Raw genomic sequence first — 21,089 nt, 5'->3', positions numbered from 1 at the left:
ATCGAGGACAGCTCCGAAACCTTTCTTTCTTATGCTAGCAGCCTGCCACCTATCCTTGTGAGTAACCCTCAAAGTCTTTTCACACAGTAGCAGATTCTTGCACCCTGGAGAACTCTAGAGAAACCATGATTTCATATTAAGAAATCATCTCAACCGATTCAACTGACTCGTGAATCCTTCCTCCATAAACTTGTGCAGCTGCAGCAAAGACGTCCAACGGTTTTCTTCTTCTCTTGTAACCAAAAATCTCTTTAAACCTGATCTTGTAACTCGGTTTATCCTCTGATTTTTAACATAATCAGAATTCCACGTGTGTAGAACCACGTGACCACCAGCTTCCATTAAACCTTGCGAGTTTCTTCTGTCTCGCTTGGAAGCTTCTTCATATGTCTCTCCTCCTCGAGACGTGGACTCCATAAATCAATGAGCATATGCTCTGATACCACTTGTGGGCGTTATGATACCCACTTGTTGTGGAATACAAGCTCATAATACTTCTGTACCTTTCACTACTCATTCGATTCATCCTTGTTCATGACTCAAGAATTGTTCACCCAGTTCACAGCCGCAGCGCGTTACATATGGGGTGGATCCAAGATCCACAACATCCACTATGAAGTATCGGAAAACACCTCCGATGTGGTTTACAACAAGATCATTACTCCCTCTGTTGTGGGTATACAAACCCTAGAGAGTATAAAGAGATTTCAAGAGAAGTACATGGGTAAGAGATAAGCCTAGGATTACATATCTATCACTAGCTTACTCTATCTCTCCAAGAGACGCCATGGAAGCTCCCGCCTCCTAAAGCTCAGCTTGAGCTTAGAGATCCCTGTCGTGATATCTCCTTCTTTGTATCAGTACTTTACCTAATGAGCTTCAATGATTAGGCACATATGTTGTCCGCGCGTAACTTGTGTAAGCCGGCCCAACATTGAACATGTCTAATGGGCTTTGACCAAACCTCACATACTCTTTAACATTTTTAGCTTAAATTTCCATTGTGCCAAGGGATTAGACAATGGTCTAGTTTTGTGATAGATGGAAAATTGTAAACAAATAGTAAATATGTGAGGGCACCTGCGTATCTCGATCATGGGTGTTGTGTCCTTGGAGTATAGTAGTTGAACGGCTAAGAATTATCATGGTTGGGTGAAGAATGATTTTGAGGTATGGATGTATGTATTAATGGAGGTAGATGGAAGAAACATTAAATGCAAAGAGGAAGAACGACACAATGACGATGAACATCATGATTATAATGTGGTAGTTGAAGTTGGTCAAGTCTATGACTTTTTTTTTTTTTTTTCAAGTCTATGACTTTGTTCATGCTTCTGGTGATAAAGAAACAAAAAAATCACTTTGGGACCAAATGGTGAGGCATTTGTCAACAAAGATTCAACTATTCTGTTTAATTCACAGTTAAAAAATTACAATCAAGACTTAAGAACTCTGGGGGGATATATACATATGCATGTTTGTACATGTGAACGAAGACAACTAATTTACGTCGATAACCTTATCTTGAAGGTCATGGTGAGCATACAAAGCTATCATTCTAGCAAACAAACGTCTTGAGACTGATCGAGTATGCGTGTGCTCCATAGAGATTCTGCCTCATCGGCCCAATCGTCCATATTAAATGCTCTTTGCTTAACATCCATTTAGCCACTGGAGTTTTTTTATACCAATGAACACCATCTATAGCAAAACTTGCACCCAGGGCATATGAAGTTATGTTACTTAACTTGAATCACATGGTGCCATTGACTTCTCTTTCTCAAGATCTGCAAAAGCCTTAGCTGCAACAATAATGAAAACTCAACCTCCCGAGCTAACCATTTGTTCAAAGTTCCATAAACAGCCTCTTTTTTATTTGGGAGTCAAGAGAGCTGCCATGTGAGAGTTGAGTTGTACATCAACTTGGTTCAATAAAACAGAGAAAAAATACCGAAAAAATTAGAACAAAACTTGGGTTCACCCCTGTGGTGAATCCCCTAAATTCACCTCACTAGTGATTTACCAATCAAATTGTCATGTAGGATTAATCAAAAAAGGTATTAAACTAAAGAAAAAAAAAATAGCTTTAAAAAAAATTTAAAAAAGACGTCGACTTAATGACGTTCATCAAAACATCTCTCGTCGGCTGCTGCTTCTTCAAACTCAGAGGCTTCTTCACAGTCCCTAAAAAACACAGATTGTAGTTTTTCAAACAAAGGTTCGAGATCTGTGTTTGCGTTACTCTCTTTTATCCTTATTCAAATTTAAGAATCGATGTTTTAAGATTAGGTCAATTCCCTAAAACAACATAATTAACCACAAGTATAATTATTGTTTGTTATCAACAAGGAAGAAGAAGATGGCGAAGAAGAGCATCTAGTTAAAAGATATGTTTTTTATTGGAATTGAACTTTTGATTAAATCTACAGACGAAGTGGATCTAAGAGAAGTTCCCAAGAACAAGAACAAAGAAGGGTAGCAGAGAACAAGCTACAAAGAAGAAAGAAGGAGAAGAGACTTGAGGCGCAAGAAACGGAAGAGTGAAGAAGAAGATTACTCTCTTCTCTCTCTACAAGAACAAGAAAAGAACGAGGGAGTAAAGAGACTGTGTGTGCTTGTGTAATAATGAAACACAAGACAAAACAGAGTGAGTGTGAGAACAAAAACAGAGAGTGAGTGAACAAGATAAACACAGTGAGCCGTACAACTAGAGTTAAGAAGAATGCTTTCATGTCTCTGTTTATAAGACATTATAAATGTGTACTGTATGTTTTTATAAGGCAATATAATGTATTTTATAGAAGTTTCACATCACGATGTAAGGATTCATCGAGTAAGAAGGTGAGAGAGAATAGCTATTTCTGGTTGGTATTCATGACGACGCACTACAAAGATAAGGACCAGGATCATGGCTAAGGGTTGAATATACGTCGACAAAGTGAAGAGCAGTAAGCCAGTGCTTCATTGTGAGGAGATAATGAATTTTTTTTTTTGCTCTGGTTTGTTCTTCGTTGTCACTAGAGGAAGAGAACATCTATGAAAGAAAAGGGAGAACATATAGACTTAAGAAGAATGCAACTAAAACGAAGAACTTAGCCTCGTGTTATAAAGATACAAAGTTTCTTCTTCAAGAGGTTATGACCAGAATGGCCTGAAACCAGTTCATTTTACTCTGATTTACCTGCTACTGAAGATCATTCATTCATGATGTTGTATAAATGCTTGTTTTAAGCTACTTGGACCAGTTTATTTTCCAACCCTTATTATATAGTTTCTACACATATGAATGAATGAGAGTATACACATTGACATAATTTACAAGAACATGTACATGGATAAAAACAACCCACGTTCTCAAACTATTTTGTCGCAATGTTGTACACTTTTCTACTTAGCTGGGAATACTAATATATTCAATACAAGAACAGAGCAGTCTATGAAGTGTTGGGACATTGTGTGTGCTTTGCTAAAGGTTCAACAGAGACGTTGAAGCTGAATATGACCTTGATTTGAAGATAATAATAAGTGTAAAAACAAGAATATGCTAGAAACACCAAAAGTTGGAACGAAAACAAAACATAATTAATATATGCTTTCATATTTAAAATAACAGAGTTTTACGGTGATCCACCACAACTCTTGTCAAATCCCTACAAAATATGAGACATACACAAATTAAAAATGATAGATAATTCAAATATAAGTGGTATAGAGAATGAAGTATTAACATGAAGCAGTTGTGAAAAATAAGTTCCATTGCCTAAGGTGAGACTAGTGGCAGCAACAGGTAACTGAGTATCAAGAGAGAAGACTTGAGTCCTGAAATATGTAGATTGATTAAGTCCCAAAATTCGATGAAGATTGGGTAAACAAAAAAACTATATATATATCAAATACATGAAATGACAACTTTTTTTTGGCTGTAGCATTATTGGATGATTTTGATATACCACGATTTTTTGTTTCAAGCACACTCATATACCGACTATGGCGTCCGACTTTTTGGTTCTTTGGTCATCCAGGAAGTTTTTTTCTTTTTATTCCACGTGCGTTTAGAACTTCTTCTTCATCTTCTTCTTCCATAAGTTCAAAATCTGAAGAGTGGACCATCCATTTATTACCTTTCACAAGTTCCTTTTTCTTTTCCACCAATTTTTCAAGCAACTGAGAGGCAGCTTCATCTGCACACAACGTCAGCAGCAACAAACGCAATCTCACGGAAAGTACGACATATATGACTATATCGCTTTCCGATCGATTGCTTCACTGTATCATTAGGTGTCGCTGAATGGTAAAAGAATATGGTTCGTGCTTTAGCCTCTTTACTCCATCGATTCAGAATGTAAGTAGGTGGAATTCTTCTAACATCCTTCTTTGCCAACACTTTTAATGCATGACGACATAAGATTCCGCCAAAAGAAAACTTCATGCAACTACAATGTATCATTTCGTTTGCAGCAACATAGTTAACCAAATGATTTCTTCCAACACCACAAAAAGATACATTGTATTCAGCACTCACCATCTCAGACTTATTGACCCTTTTGGCAACATAATCACCTATAGGTATGTATTCCTTCTGGAACAAGGTAAAGACTTCTGTATACACGTCCAATGCATGTTGTAACATTCTACAGGAGCTGATGATATCGGCGAGGTATGCATCATACTGAAGTCAGCAGTTAAGTCTTTAAAGTGTCGATCATCCAACACTCTCTCATAGTGTTTAAAGAAGCGCAACAAGTTATAACTGCTCTTCAAGTAATTTTTCAAAATATTATTCATACTTTCACTACGTTGTGTGCTCATCATATCGGCTGTAAAAGTTTGACGACCATATATCCTTGCCCATTTTTCTCTCAACTCAAACAAATCATTCAGCCATTTATTATCTGTTAATCCATGCTTCTCGAGCATTTTACTCCATGCCGATAACCACTCTACTTCATTCTCATGGTCATATACACATTTTCCAAAGTCTGTGGCAAAATGGTTTGGTCCATGAAATACACAACTCAACCTCTTTGTAGCATTTTGGTAATATGCCAAACACATAACCTATGTTTTGTTTCAGGGAAGACTTTTCCTATTGCATTTGCCATTGCTGCACATTGGTCAGTAAGAATGGTTTGCGGCTGTTTTCCAGACATTGCTCCAAGAAAATTCTGAAAAAGCCACTCAAAAGATTATGTCGTTTCATCATATAAGAGAGAGCAGCACCAAACACAATAGTTTGCTTATGATGATTGACCCCGACAAATGGAGCAAACGGTCTATCATATTCGTTGGTCTTGTAAGTTGTATCAAATCAAACGACATCTCCAAAAAGATTGTAATCACTAATTGACCGATCATCTGCCCAAAAAATATTAGAGATCATATCGTCCTCATCAAGTTGCATTGAGGTAAAAAAAGATGAATCATCCCTCTTTCTTTTTCTGAAAGTACTCCAAAACCGCTCCAGCATCTCCTTTTTCCATTGCTGCCATTCACTTACGGTATATGTAATTGCGCATGTCTTTATCTATAAAACCCAGATTTGCTTGCCCCCCAACTTCTCTGCTCATCATTTCAATGGTTGCTTTTGCTGAATTCCTGACATATCGGCATCATCAGCATGTTCTTTTTGAGATATAGAGATTGCTCGGTTACTCTTCATCAAATGCTTCATAGGTGTCCTCACTAAATCATGGTTATGATTCGGCTCAAAAGTCATAATCTTATATCTTCCGTTACTCTGAAGGTAGCAAGACATGCGAGCTTTACAACCACACCTTGTGGTTGGTCCGGAATATGCTTTCCTGACCTTAGGTTCCTGTCTAAGCCCCTCTTTTGAGCATACATAAACCATCCTTACTAGCTTTTTGTTTTTTCTCGAAGTCCGTTGTCTCCTTACGTCGAAACCATGATTACCTCCGTACTTTCTATAAGCATTATATGCAGACTCATCAGAACTAAACTCCATTCCACTACAGAGTTCATATTTATTCTGATTTTCATTGTTTGCCTCTAAAGCATCAGCATCTTCAGTCTGAATATAATCATCCTTGTTGCCTATGCCCGCTTCTTCATCGAAATCACTGACTGAAACATCGTCATCACTGAATGAGGCATCTTCCTCATCTAAAAACTCATCCAAATTCTGACTTAACAAACTGGTTTCACCTGAGATTTGAGTACTAAATTCATCTTGAGTAGCGAAAACAGTTTCTTGATCACTTGAATAACTACTCTCCATTGCAACTATATAACAAAATACAAATACCAGTCAGAGATTATCTTAGATAACATAGAAGAATTAAACTTTATTTTAATGAAGATTCTAAACAATTGATGTTTTAATCATATCAATTTAATGCCAATCATCAAGTTTTATTATATATCACGACCTGGCCTTATTTCAATCATAAACCACATCAATTTAATGCCTTTCCACGACCATAATGTAATGTATTCCGAAAAAGTAAGAGAATCAGTAGCTACAATTTAGTATATTAGTTCCAATTTGTCAACCTAATATGTTTAGTTATTTTTCCTTTCAAAGCTTAAAAGTTAAATAAGTTTGAATAATGCTTAACTCCAATTTTTTTAACACACTGGCAGTAAGCTACAAAGCATCTGTGACCTCCTCTTTTCCTTTTTTTCTCTCCTATTCCCATGATCATACATAGATGTGATTAAAAAAGATCTAACAACTCTAAGCTTAAAACTATATGATCCTGAGATATATAACAAACAATAACTATACTTGAGGTTAATTATATGTTGTTTTAGAGAATTGACGTAATCTAAAAACATCGATTCTTAAATTTGAATAAGGATAAAAAAGAGTAACGCGACGTACCGTTCAAACACAGATCACGAACCTTTGTTTGAAAACTACAATCTGTGTTTTTTTGGCACTGAGAACAAGCCTCTGAGTTTGAAGAAGCAACAGCCGATGAGGTGTTTTGATCAACGTTGTTAAGTCGATGTCTTCCTTTTTTTTAAAGCTGTTTTCCTTTTTTTTCTTTAGTTTTAATACTTTTTTTAACTAATCCTACATGATAATTTGATTGGTAATCAATAGTGAGGTGAAAAATAATCAGAGAGAAGGTGCGATTTAGTGGTTTTAAGTAAACCGAGAAAAATTGGTTTACTAGACCGATCAATCAACCGGAACAATTTTGGTTTATGATTCAACTCAACCTGATTGAACGTGTATTATAATGGGCCTTTAAACAAACTATGGGCCTTATTTGGACTTCCCTTACGAGGGAAATTTGAACTGCAGCCACACTTGGCTTTTGTTTGGCAAAGTAGCATAACTTTCTAAACCTTTTCTCTATCATCTGATACTCATCTTTTTAGATTTTAATCATCTATTAGCTTTACTTGAATTTATCATTAGAAAGTTTAGTTCTAAAGTATCATATTTCACTTTTTGGAGTATGTGATCCATTATATTAAATTGCATTGACTAGTGCGATTTGATGTTTTGTCAAAGTAGAGGACTAATCTAATTCAAAACTCGAACTAATCTTCAGCCACTATATAATTTTTGTAGTGGCATGTGAAAATCTATCTCTGGTTTATACGGAATATCACAAACTCGAACTAATCTTTTTCTTACAGTTTTTAAACTTTGAGGATGAGACTACTATATCGTTGTGGACCCGAGACTAGGCGGTTGATAATATCATAATACTCCCTCCAATTCAGAAATGTGGACCCGAGACTAGACGGTTGATAATATCGTAATACTCCCTCGGTTTCAGAAATATGTATGTTTTAGGTTTTTCACATTTATTAAAAAAACATATCAGATTGTAGTTACCAATGCATTATTTTCCGTTATCAACTATTCCCCACAATTTTTGATCAATAAAATTTTAATAAACACAATTATATTTTTCGAAGTTTACACTTTTCAATTACTTTATATATTGAAAATGTAAAACATATATCTTTTTTAAATAATTTTTTTTTCTAAATATGAATCTTTTGGAACGGATGGAGTACAACGTAGACATAACCTATGACATAATAGAACCAACTACTTACACAGTTACACCATTATGTCACCATAACTTTTGCAATTGTTTTTTTTTTTTTTTTGTTTAACCAGGTGTTGACCTTGCGGCCCACCACCTAGGTCCGGCGCCAGCCTTCGTCTGGGCCTTGCGGTCCTGGACACGCCTCCCCCTCCCCGCAAGTCGAACAGCCTACCTCCCAGCCCCCTAAGAGGCAGTACCACTGAACTACGAGGTCCTGAAAAAAAAAAACTTTTGCAATTGTTTTAGCAAAGACACATGTATTTCCAACTTCCCATGCCATAATCTACGTGTATTTAGTTGAAGAAGGTTTAGATAGATTCTTATCACGACCAGATTTTAAAAAAAAAGAAATCTAGGCAACGTTAACATTAACGTCGACGTAATTACGATTGTTCCATACAAATTTAGTTGAACTAATCAGAAAAGAACACCTTATCTCTATTTCCGCCTCTCCCCAATTAAATTTTCTGTATTAATATCATCTTCAACCATTTGAAATTAATCAAGTTATGGCTTGTATACTGTCTATGATCATGCATGACATGATTAGAGACGCTATAATATATGTGTGTATATGTAAAGAGAAGCAATAGCAGATAAGAAATAACGGAATGTATAGTTGGAAATGATAGTGACAATTGATAAAATAATAGTAGGGTTAAAATAACATTACGTCCATATCATTAGACAATACGGTTTCACTTTCTATATGTACATATATATATACACATTATATATAATATATTATGTAAGAACGTTGTCTGTTTTTGTCATAATGCAAACAATTTATGATTTAACAGACATAGTTATATAAGCAAATAAAGCTAAAATGTAAAATTAGCAAAATAGTTATTTTAGTTTGTATGTATATAGGGAAGGTTCCAAAATTATGCTAATAATTGAGCACAAAAATACGAGAGACCGAACAAGACACACTTAATACGAGAGTCTCGCCAACATCTGAATTGGTCGAAAGGACCACTAGGAGTAGGAACCACACTTTTCCAAAGATAGCTAAATTTTTGGCTAAGTCATTGTCTTTAGCACGAGACTATGCATCTATCAAATACCCAAATAATTCGTCCAATGTCCAGCTCACTCGACTCTTTATCTTTCTAACTTTTGTCTATTTTCATTGTCAAAATTCACTTTAAGATGTAGTTGGATATGCACAAAGCTTGATTTCACCGAATTTTTCCAATATTTAATCATGTATTAAATAATGGTGTGAGCAATAATGCATTTACCGTGTGTGTTTTGAGGTGAACATGTAAAAACGTAATACATCACTATTCATTTAGAGTTCCGTATTTCAAATGGATCATAAATTTGCGTCATCCTTTGACAAGGAATTGTCTTCTGGCCGAAAAAAAATCGTTTTAATCATTCGAAATTTCAAAACTATTACTTAAAGATATAATTAATATACCTTCTGAATTACTATTCAATACATTTTGTTTAGTTTTCTTTACACTAAATGCATTTCTTTGACACCTAAGATTACTATTCAATTATAACTAGTCGCATCAAAATAAAGAGAGAAGAACTTTTATGCCCTAATTAAATTACTCAAATTTCGTGTAATGTAAAAAATTAACTTTAATCGGGAGGTTATAACTCTATAATAGGTTGATGGAGTCGATCATTTTCAGTAACCCTTTTTTGTTATGTGTACTCTTCAAAGCATGTCTTGCTCCTATTAATTGTCCCTCGATCAATAAAAGCTTGTGTTTGCGACAACTTACACGGATAAAATTCTTTGTCAAGAAAATATATTTAAATTCGCATTAACAACATATTTGAAACTTCATCTTGCCTTAGAATCACTCAACCAGATTGTCCAAGGAAAAGTTAAGGAAATGAATAGTTAATTTATACATAAAGGAACTTCCTGGATATAAATATTCACTTTTGACGTTGTATAGTAAGTTTTTAATAACTTTTGAACTTACTGAGTGTTTCTTTTTGTTATTTTGAAAGATTATATTCATTCCGTAATTTACTTATTAGTTTGTATAGCACATAGGCTTCTTACAATGATCGTAAACATACACGTTTGTTTATTTAAGCATCAATGTCAATATGCAATAAAAACAAAAATTAAGTTCCGAGAAAATAAAACAGAAGACTTTTTAAGCCACCTTAATTCTTCTCCGAAAGCAATAGGCCGCTAATTAACACCACCACGTAAACGCCAAGGAGAACGACCGCAGTTCTGGATAGAACCAACACGTGGCACCGGCACACATGAGATGGAAGCCTGGTGACGTTAACTTTTGCTGACGTTAAGATAGTTTTTCTACACGTGCTGGCCCATGGGTGGGTCGTTGTTTTTAGATTATGCGGTTTCATAGTGTTGAGCGAGTAACCTCGTAGCCATAAAACGCATGGCGATTGCGTTCAGTAACGTTACGACTCAGCTTCGCAATCGTTGACATTTTCATTGTAGCTTGTAAAAGTTAACAACTTGAAGATTAGTAGTACTCTTCTTTTGTTGGTTCAACTAAATGAACTAATGCATACACGATATCTTAATATTTTTCGAAAATACATTATACAATGTAAATAAAACTGTAAAATTTCACCCCATATTTGAGCTATAAGTTTACCAAATTTTCTTATTAATACTTCATTCATTTCGGTATAAGCAATATATTTATACTCAAGTTTACTTAATATTTATTTAAAAAAGTATATATCAGTTATTTCTAAACTAAGAAATTAGGTACTTTTAACAAGGGAAAATGATGAGAATAGTTAATGTTCAAAAAAAAATGATGAGAATTAGTAACCGTGCAAAATTCTGTACAGCGATGAGGAACTTCAAATAAATGAATTAGGATGTTGCTTTGCCTTTCAAAAAAGAATTATGGTGTTACTAATTACGTACGAACACCGAAATATCTAACTGTATTTTGGCGAAATGATGTGTAAGTGTATATATAAAGACTTGTCTAATTCACGATGATAAATTAATCACATCCTTAATGATTGATTAATTATTAAAATATCGAATCCCTTGACTTCACTCAAACACCTTCACGATGACCTCATCTGATGCAACACAAGATATTAATAATTACACGTATATAATATACATATACACATATATTATTATACGTGTAAAACATGAGATTCTCTGCGATATCTCGGTCTATATAAGTTGCAACTTTTCTTATAGTTGTGTCTTCTCTTCCTACTTGACTCTTCAATAAAATCATATATATCCAAAGTAATCCCTAACTTTCTTTCTAAAAATATTTCTCTCTTTCAATGTCAGAAGAAGAACTTCAAGAATCAGACGTTATATTTTCCGACGATTATTTCATAAACAGCAACAAGAATAACAACAACGAAAACAACAAAAGAAAGAAACCAACGACGGTGAAAAAGTCATCTCCGGTAACAATTCCATCGAGAACTACATTCCGGTGGCCGGAAGTTGAAGAGGAGGAGGATGAGAGTGAAATGACGCCGCCACATGTCATCATCCGAAAACGAAGAATGGAGGAGCAAATGGCGTTTTCGTTTAGTACCCTTAAAGGAAGAGACCTGAGTCGTCACCGTATCTCGGTTCTTAGGATGACCGGTTTTTTGGAAGCTTAATTGATCATAAAATACAGCCGAACTGGTCTGGTGAAGGTTTATAAATGAACCAATGTATGACGATATTAATTTTTTCGCAATTATTGCTAAAAGAAAAGTTCAATATAGGGAATAATTTCCCATATTTTACCAGTTAAGATATTAACAATAATAATTATTTATGTTAAATTATTGTTTGGTTTCTTGAGAAAATGAAAAACATATAAGAATCAAATCTTATGTTAAATTGAGTTATGTACGGGGTTTGCTTGTGAAGTAACGGGTTTCTTGGCTTGCAGATTTTGTATTTGGTCCACATCTATAGGATTCTGCAATTTGCTCGCTAACATAAGCCTTATAAGCTTTGTTTGCTATTGTGAACTCAGCTGAGGGATGAATTTGGTTGATCTTAGATTGCGTACATAGTCCTAATCATCCAGCTGAAGTTATGAACACACGCGCTAGTTAGCCACTAGTATGGGACTTGTAGTATAGCCACTATGTTATGACATTATAACTATCTTCGTATATATTTTATTTTTTCTTTAACGTAGGCAATCGTTAAAATTAACTTATTATTACTGTGTTTGGATTTTGTCAAAGATTGTATAATTCAGATATATTCATCATTTAGTACAGAATAACTTAAAAAGCATAAGCGTGATGATTTTATTAATGGTATATCATCCATGATTCTATAGAGGTAAACACTATAAACATACACATATTCAGGTATTAAATCAACTAACTAGTGCTATAGATCAGCCGACACCACCGCGGTGAACCGATTCGGCCTCCATATTTTCCTTGTTCTATGCACTTTAGTATGACTTCCACCAAATTCAACCAGCCGGTATCTGTTGTAAACCGTTCCCTCTCAACCGTCATGATCACATCCTCAGGTGGAGGCACGTCGTATCTTACGGTGTCGTAACAATACGAATACTACATATGACGTTCTCGGAACCCTCGCATTTCGGCTCCTTGTTTAGGATCAATGATTGAGTAATCATTATTCACTAGTCATGATAATTTTGGTCTGAGTCCGAACTGTAGTTATAACCGACAAATGTTTTTGTTGTTGTTAATTTTTGCAAAATGATCATGCATTTTTGGTAAAGGTATATAACTGCATAATCATGTCACCACTATCGAGTTACCATTCCTATCCATTATTATGGTCATGCAACTCCAAAAACTAAAAGTACAAATCATCATCCTCAGAAACCTAAAATTCGAGTTTCTTAACGTGAATTTAATTGTATTTAAATCATAACTTAAAAACAAGAAATTACCAGTATATTAAATTAATATGCTATTAAAACAAAATCCTTGTATTGCCAGAAAATAAATTCAGAGTACGTAATGGTGGACGCAATGAACCTTCGACGTAGCCTATCACCTTTACATGTTGAATGTGAAGTTCTGATTTGGGCGATGGAGTGCATGAAGACCCTGCAGTTCTCAGATGTAGTATTTGTGACGGATTGTTCTCAATTGGTGAAGATGGTGTCCTCACCTGAAGAATGGCCGGCGTTCGCTACACACATGGAAGAATTCTGCCGAAGTAAGACTTTCTTCCCCAACTTCATGATCAGACATATCTCAAGGGCACAAAACACAATGGCGGACGAGCTTGCACGTGGTGCGAGTAGTTCTCCTTCAGCTATGCTATATGTCGATTCTTTACCTCCGGTTTGGCTATCTGAACCGGTGGCCCCATAGGCTTCTGGTCTATTATGATGTCAAAAAAAAAAAAAAAAAAAAATCCTAGTTTGCTAATCTTGTTATAAAACATGATTTGGTGCTATATTACTCTATTTATCCATTCTACATAACTCAAAAAGTTGTGATTGAGAAAATGAATGTTATCAAAGAAAGATAAGTTGTGTATCCATTCTTTTGTTTCCCTTGGTTCATAACATTTTGTCCACTAGATATTATAAATAATTACCAAAACATCAGACACAGAACTTGTCGCCTTAATCATCTGCTGATGTTCATTTTGAACAATGCAAGCTTTGCCCTTCTCTAGCAGCTTCAAAGCCCTCATTAAAATCGTCCAATCAATCCCTTAAAGTTTTGAAACATCAAAGAAAATATTTGCATTCACATTGTATAAAGGTACATGGACATCAATCATGAGAGGAGGTTATAGTTTGGGTATTTAATCTTGAAGGGTGTAGTGAAGTCGATCCATTCAAGAATCATTGGAGAAAGGATCAAAGGAGACGATACATTCATGTGTTTGTTGAGAGCAAACATTTTTTTTTTAAACGACTAACTCCTTAAAACTAGTAGATTTGAAAAGGGAAAGAAGTTGCATTTAAAATCCAGCAAAATGATACAATCTTGTAGCTCAAAAGAAAAACAAAGAAGAAACAAGAGTGCCTTAAGCTGCAACAAGATCAGGTGTCTCAGCCTCAACGGATAACAAGGTAGTGTGAACCTTATCAACCCAACTATCAAGCTGATCCCTCAATGACTTGATCTGAGGTATCCCTAGCACCCTCGGTTGCGCCCATGAAACATGCACAGTTCCATCCACCTGATCTATTATCCCCTCTATCAAGTGCACCTGCACAAAATCACCAAATGATATTTATTCACATCAACATAATCTCCCTATCTTCTTGTGTCTTCCCAATCTTATTTAGATTGAATGGGACAGAGATGAATACTCACAGATAAACTCTTCATGAGAAGGTGCTCAACATCTTCGATTGAAAGCTTAGTACGCTCAGCAATGACACTCAACGGTATGGTCCTATCTTCAGCTGGTCGGCTGTTACAGATATGGTTACAAACAATTTAAGCATTCATTCTTTGCCCCTATCTGTAAGATATTGCTTAGAGAAGCCAAAGCTACCTGAAAATGATCTCAATAAGGCAGAGAATGTTGATCTTCTCCAACAGCTTCTTCTCATTCTCAACCAGCGCTGGCTGTGCGCTCAAGGCTGCATTGTGAACACGGCAGAGTTCTTGGTACTGAACCAAATCACCGTGGTTGAACGCCTGCAGAATGTGGTAAAGCCACTCCACATTTGTTCCAAGCAGACTCTTCAGCTGCCATAAGAGAAAGGCAAACATGGTCACCATCATAAACCAGTATGGTTACTGGTTAGCAAATATAAAGATCAAAAAGACAAACTTACAACTGGATGGGCCAACAGTTCCCCAAAGTTGTAAATATTCTCTCCAAGTAGAGCTGACAGCGACAGTTCAAAAGCCAAGTCCTGCAAAGATACAGAACGATCCCATCTCAGCACTCTGAATAGGACATGATTATAGAACAATTAAAAGGACTTACCAGCTTAAACGACTCAGAGAGTGACTCCACAGAAGTATAAGCGAGGTAAAGAAGAGCATTCTTGTAGAAATCAGAAAACTCTTGACGGAACTTATGGTACTGAGAAGACACACAGAAGAAGTTGGCGTAGACCGATGGGTCGATGTCGGTCATACTATCAAGAGAGGTTTTCACATCGTCCAGTATCTTCTTGCATTCCTTCTGGTCACCTTGCTCAAGCTTGAACAAAGCTATCTGCGTCTCTACATAGCTAACAGGCTCACTGATACGTGACTCTTTAGTCGCTCTAAGCTTCTCAATCACTCCTTGGAGATAACTGACCGCAGCTTCTTTCTCAGGGTACTGCCTGGAGACTACAACCGCGAAGTGCGCGAGCTTCAGAAGGTTGATTTTGGTCTCAAAGTCGGTTATGAAGTTGTTGTATAGCTGAATCAAAGCATCTCCAGCCTGATGAACAATAACAAATCAGACAACCTTAAGACCCAGACAAGAACATATCAACACAATTAAAGATTCAAACTTTAAATCACAGAGTGCGATCATTCACCAATACAAAGCCATCTAAGTGAATCTGAGAAAGACCCAACTCATTAAAGTCACCGTCGGAACGAACCCTTTAGATCTAATGTAAACCCAAGTCGAGATCTATGAACCCTATAATTCCCAAAACTACTAAAGGATGAAACTTTGAATAGATTATGGTACGAGAAAGTGACACCTGAAAGACGGGGAGAGCGATGAACTGCTCGAGCTTGACGGTGAGCTGGTGCCAGAGCTTCTTCTGGTACAGATCTGCGAGCGAATTGTACCACTCGGTGAGCTCTGGGTGCGCGTTTTTCTGAGATTCGAGGTATTGTAGAGCAGCCATGGGGGATTGTCCTTCCTCGCAGAAGAGAAAGTCGAGATCTTGAATCGGTTTTGTGGGAGGAGTAGAGAGAGATTTCCGGAAAAACCTTTGCCTTTTAGTAAACTATTTTTCTTGTGTAGAAAGACAAGTATCGGACCATAAGTGTAAAAACGGAATATTAAAAGGACCTTTTCTGTAAATAAAAATCACTACTGCTAATTTACAATTTAGGGCTTTAAAAGAATTCTGAATACAACAACATTCTTGAAGGATTAGAGAAGACACACACACACATCTTTGTGGTTAGCCTTCTTCTTTTGAAGTTCAAAAACTGGAGAATATATGGAATTGAGTTGTTATTTTTAGGGTTTATGAATAAATGGAGTTGCTGTGGTCTTGTGCACATGAGATACCAAGGAAGGTTAGGGGCCTCATGACAGCTGGTTGCTATGGTCTTTCCCTATTTCCTTCCCGAGTATATTCATTCATGTGGGGAGGTGATCCAGACAAAAGTGAGTTTATATGCCTATTTTAACTTCCTCGAACCTACCCTCTGTTTCATCCTTATTTTTGGTATGTCATTTCAGAACCTACCTCTGTTTCCGCTTCCTACCCATGATGTTATTGTTAGATCAGTTATGGGTTTCAACTTGAGTTCGAGGTAATATAAAATTTTGCCTTGGTTCTGTGGTTGTCCCTGTAAGTTCAGGATTGTGAGCGTGTTCGAGCTGAGCTAAGAGTGTGTTATACAGTGCGGTGATTGTGTAACACAGTATGGCGAGTTTGTTACGAGTGGTGACGTGTCACAAACTTATGGAAATAGAAGATATTGCTTGGACGTGAAGCAAAGAAGATCTTCTAGTTTGCAAGATTTTAGGAAATAGAATATTGTCTTTTTCGTGTCTACTTAATGAGATAATCTAAGAGAGTTTTAGGTTAAGCATTAAGGGAGAAAAAGCTAGAACAAGAGGTTTGTTCTTGTCGGCTACAGAGATCAAGTAACAAGTGTTTAGCTTGGATCTCTGTGATTTAGAGATTAGAAACTGGTCTGTCGCTAGTCGTGTGTGACTGAGCATAAATCAGATTAAACAGATCTAGGGGATTGTTTAAAAGGTTTCTAATTTACAAGAAAGTGTTCTTGAAATCTCTTGTGTGTGAGTTATAATTTGGGTGTCTCTGAACTTTCATTTGGTATCAGAGCGGGAAGCCTCTGTGGTATCAAGTACTACTTACAGGTTGAGATCCTGCGGATTTCATGGACACCATGAAAGAACTCCTACACACTCACAAGCTTATTATGCTTGACAGTACCAACTTCGGTCACTGGAAGGTGAGGATGCAACACATCATCAGAGGAGTTGATGAAGATGCTTGGACGTCTGTAGAAGATGGTTGGAGTGCGCCTACTGTCATCATGGAAGATAAGACTGTCGGTCCAAAACCTAAAGATCAGTGGACTGATGGTGAGAAGAAAGCATCAAAATTCAATTCCAAAGCCTTGACTGTCATATTCTCATCAGTGGACGTTGAGCAATTCAAGATCATACAAGGATGTGAATCTGCCAAGCAAGCATGGGATACACTCATTAATCACTTTGAGGGAAACACTAGTGTGAGAAGAACTCGTCTTGATCATCTTGCCTCCAAGTTTGAAAACCTGAGAATGAGTGACGATGAGCCAATTGATGGATTCATATGCAAGATCAGTGAACTGGCAAGTGAAGCGTCTGTCCTTGGAAAGAAGTATGAAGAAAAGGATCTGGTAAAGAAACTGCTAAGGTGCTTACCTCCACGGTTTGAAGCTTATAAAGTTGTACTTACACTGGCTGTAGACACAGATGAGATGAAGTTTGATCAACTCTCTGGCATTTTGAAAGTGCATGATCTTGAGAAAAACGACCGACAATCTACTAATCAGAAGAGCATTGCTTTCACAGCCGAGTCTAAGGATGATGGTCGAGTTACTAAGATTGAAGAAAACCTGAGTCTAATGGCACGAAACTTCAACAAGTTTGTCAAGCGTATGGAGAAAGGTGGTGGTAGATTCAATGGACGCTACCAAAAGGATGATTATGAAAGGAGTAGCTCTCAGCACTCAAAGCATGATTCTAGCAAGAACACAAAGAAGTGTCATGAGTGTGAAGGTTACGGGCACTTCAGGAGCGAGTGTCCCCTTGCTAAGAGAAAAGAGCAAAAATGTATTGAGTGTAAAGGAATTGGGCATACACGCAGTGAGTGTCCTAGCATTCTCAAGAAAGAGAAGTCTCTCATGTGTTTCAGTGACACTGAATCTGAAAGCGAGAATGATGAAGGTGAGCTGCATCTAAACTTCATGGCGTTGATTGGTCAAGAAAGTGGAAAAGATACTGATGTTGACAGCGAGGATGACGGTGATCTTGAGCAAGATCTTGAAGCTGAGTACAAGTCCCTCTTCAATAAGTTCTCTGATCTCAGCCATGAAAACCTTGCACTGCTCAAAGAGACTGCAATGCTGAAAGCTCAGGTTAACATACTGGAACTTGATCAGCCTTCTATCAAGACGAAGGAGTACTCGATTAACATAGAATCAGATCAAGAAATACTTGCACTCAAGAGAGCTATGACAGAGCAGGAACGAGTTCGTAAGGAAGCTGAAGCTCACGTGCAAAGGCTAAGTGACCTCTTGGCTATGGAGATCGATCGAAGCAGACTACTCGAGAGTCAACTTACTGAAAATCACAAGAAGGTTCGAATGTTGTCAGCTGGTACTGCATCTCTTGATCACATACTGACATTGGGACAGTGTCCAAGTCTCAGCATTGGCTTGGGATACAAGGGATCCACCTCCACATCTACAGAAACAAAATTTGTGAAGGAAGCTCCTAAGGAAGAAAAGAAACCTGAAGAGAAACGAGCTCATGTTGAAAGAAACAAGGATGTTCTTCCCAAACAAAGAAGACGTGGAAACGGTTGTCACTTCTGTGGAAAACGAGGACACAATGTTAGGTTCTGTTATTTTCGAAGACATCAGTATGAGAGAGCATGGAGGTTGAACCTGTGCTTCACCGAACCAACTGCTTACGGTTGTGTATGGATAGCCAAACGTGATCTGTATCCGAACTTCAAAGAGAATACTCATTCTAAGATAAACACCAGTTCTGTTAAGTCACACTCTGAAGCTGAACATGATCTAGTTTGCAACCTGGTGCGAGTGCAAGTAGACACAGAGATCGTGAGTAATGTTGCTTATACCTCTGCTGAAGAAGCATCACAAGCGCAACTTCCATGGTATTTTGATAGTGGTTGCTCAAAGCATATGACTGGAAATGAAGACTACCTTGAGAAACTCGAACTCATCAGAGGTGGAAAAGTTACTTTTGGAGATGGTGGACAAGGCAAAATCCGTGCAATTGGAATAACCTCCAGACCTGATGTGCCTAAACTCTCAAATGTTTACTTTGTTGAGGGTCTTAAGGCAAATCTGATCAGTGTGAGTCAACTTTGTGATGAGGGATTAGAGGTTATCTTCAACAGCAAGGAATGTCGTGCCGTTGACGCAAGAAACAATGTCGTGCTAAGGGGTATTCGTTCCGGAAACAACTGCTATCTTTGGAGACCTTCTAATGTGTGTTTTGCAGCTGCTGAATCCAAACTTGATCTCTGGCACAAGAAACTGGGTCACATGAACACAAATGGACTCTTCAGACTCGTAAATGCTGAAGTAGTAAGAGGTGTCCCTGATTTGGAGAAACAAACAGAGACAGTATGTGGAGCATGCTGTCAAGGAAAGCAAGTCAAGGTACAACACAAACAAATTTCAGAGATCAGATCTACACGGATATTGGAACTGGTTCATATGGATCTCATGGGTCCTATAACTCCTGAAAGCATTGCGGGTAAGCGATATATTTTTGTATTGGTCGATGATTTTTCCAGGTATACATGGGTGGACTTCTTACGCAACAAGTCTGATGCCCTTGAGAGTTTCAGAATCCTTGCTCTTCAGCTCAAACAGGATAAAGGAGGAATCATTCAGATCAAGAGCGATCATGGCGGTGAGTTTCAGAATGAGCAGTTTGACAAGTTCTGTCACAGTCAAGGTATCCGTCATCAGTATGCCGCTCCAAGAACTCCTCAACAAAATGGGGTTGTGGAAAGAAAGAATAGAACATTGCAAGAAATGGCTAGAGCAATGCTGTGTGGAAACAGTGTTCCATCTGGGTTCTGGGCGGAAGCAATCAACACTGCGTGCTATGTGATAAATCGGGTCTATGTCAAGCCAAAGACCAAGACTACTCCCTATGAAATTCTCAAAGGTAAAACACCGAACCTGAGTCACATGCATGTGTTTGGATGCTTGTGCTACATTCTGAATGACAAAGAACATCTGAGAAAGTTTTAAGCAAGAAGTGACGTAGGGATGTTTCTGGGATACTCAGTGAACAGTTCAGCCTACCGTGTGTTTAATCAGCGTACAAAGTTTGTAGGCGACAATGTTAACGTAGTCTTTGACGATAGCATTGGATTCTATGAGGCTCGTGTAACACAGACAATAGACGGTGTCACGCCAAGTTCCTCAAGACAAGCTGAGAATGAAGCTGAGAATGAAGTGAAAGAGGAGTCTGAAGAAGACGATGAACCTGAGATGACCAAGGTCGATCTTGATCAAGGAAAAGTACACAAAAACCACTCCTCTTCAGACGTGATTGGCGGACTGTTTGATGAAAGAGTTACAAGAAAGAAACAAATCGACTTCAAAGAGATGTTAAAGTTGGCGTGTTTCGTGGTGAAGATGAATGAAGTGGAATGCTTTGTGTCACTTATTGAGCCTAAGAACATTCAGGAGGCATTGGATGATGAATTCTGGACCGAATCGATGCACCTGGAGCTTGAACAGTTTGAACGACTTCAAGTGTGGGAACTGGTACCAAGACCAAAGAATGTAAACATCATTGGAACCAAGTGGATTCACAAGAACAAGACTGATGAGGAAGGGAATATCATTCGAAACAAATCGCGGTTAGTTGGACAGGGATACTCTCAGATCGAAGGAGTAGACTTTGATGAAACCTTTGCTCCAGTTGCACGACTTGAATCAATACGACTACTGTTTGGAATGGCGTGCAATCTGAGAATCAAACTCTATCAGATGGATGTCAAGAGTGCCTTCCTAAACGGTGTATTACAAGAAGAAGTCTACGTAACACAACCAAAAGGGTTTGAGGATCCACATTTTCCGGATCACGTTTACAAACTCAAGAAAGCTCTCTATGGGTTGAAACAAGCTCCACGAGCTTGGTATGACCGTCTGACGGAGTTCCTGTTACAAGCT

General features: G+C 37.4%; 2 protein-coding genes across 2 annotated transcripts; one reads left to right on the top strand and one right to left on the bottom strand.

The window, feature by feature from the left end:
• The first annotated feature begins 10,933 nt into the window (after positions 1-10,933).
• LOC125597234 lies at positions 10,934-12,165 on the top strand. Its single transcript, XM_048772009.1, has one exon. The coding sequence runs from the start codon at positions 11,310-11,312 to the stop codon at positions 11,640-11,642; it is 333 nt and encodes a 110-aa protein (XP_048627966.1). The 5' UTR covers positions 10,934-11,309; the 3' UTR covers positions 11,643-12,165.
• Positions 12,166-13,923: 1,758 nt separating this feature from the next.
• On the bottom strand, positions 13,924-15,930 carry LOC106419761 (26S proteasome non-ATPase regulatory subunit 13 homolog B). The gene is made up of 6 exons (XM_013860590.3): positions 15,650-15,930; positions 14,932-15,378; positions 14,777-14,857; positions 14,491-14,687; positions 14,307-14,406; positions 13,924-14,199 (listed from the first exon to the last, which is right to left on the bottom strand). The coding sequence occupies exons 1-6, from the start codon at positions 15,797-15,799 to the stop codon at positions 14,014-14,016; spliced, it is 1,161 nt and encodes a 386-aa protein (XP_013716044.1). The 5' UTR covers positions 15,800-15,930; the 3' UTR covers positions 13,924-14,013.
• Positions 15,931-21,089: the final 5,159 nt, after the last annotated feature.

Source organism: Brassica napus, unplaced genomic scaffold (assembly GCF_020379485.1).
Source record: "Brassica napus cultivar Da-Ae unplaced genomic scaffold, Da-Ae ScsIHWf_13;HRSCAF=28, whole genome shotgun sequence".
NCBI lineage: Eukaryota > Viridiplantae > Streptophyta > Magnoliopsida > Brassicales > Brassicaceae > Brassica > Brassica napus.
Note: the sequence above shows the minus strand (reverse complement) of the source record. Positions and strands in the feature narration are given on the sequence as shown.

What these genes read in the sequence shown, in the direction of transcription:
- LOC125597234 (XM_048772009.1), top strand. Translation starts at nt 11,310, where the DNA reads ATGTCAGAAGAAGAACTTCAAGAATCAGACGTTATATTTTCCGACGAT.
- LOC106419761 (XM_013860590.3), bottom strand. Translation starts at nt 15,799, where the DNA reads ATGGCTGCTCTACAATACCTCGAATCTCAGAAAAACGCGCACCCAGAG. An exon ending in TCTCTGAGTCGTTTAAGCTG is followed by an intron (nt 14,858 to 14,931) that starts GTAAGTCCTTTT and finishes GTATCTTTGCAG; the next exon opens with GACTTGGCTTTTGAACTGTC. An exon ending in TTCTCATGAAGAGTTTATCT is followed by an intron (nt 14,200 to 14,306) that starts GTGAGTATTCAT and finishes GATTTTGTGCAG; the next exon opens with GTGCACTTGATAGAGGGGAT.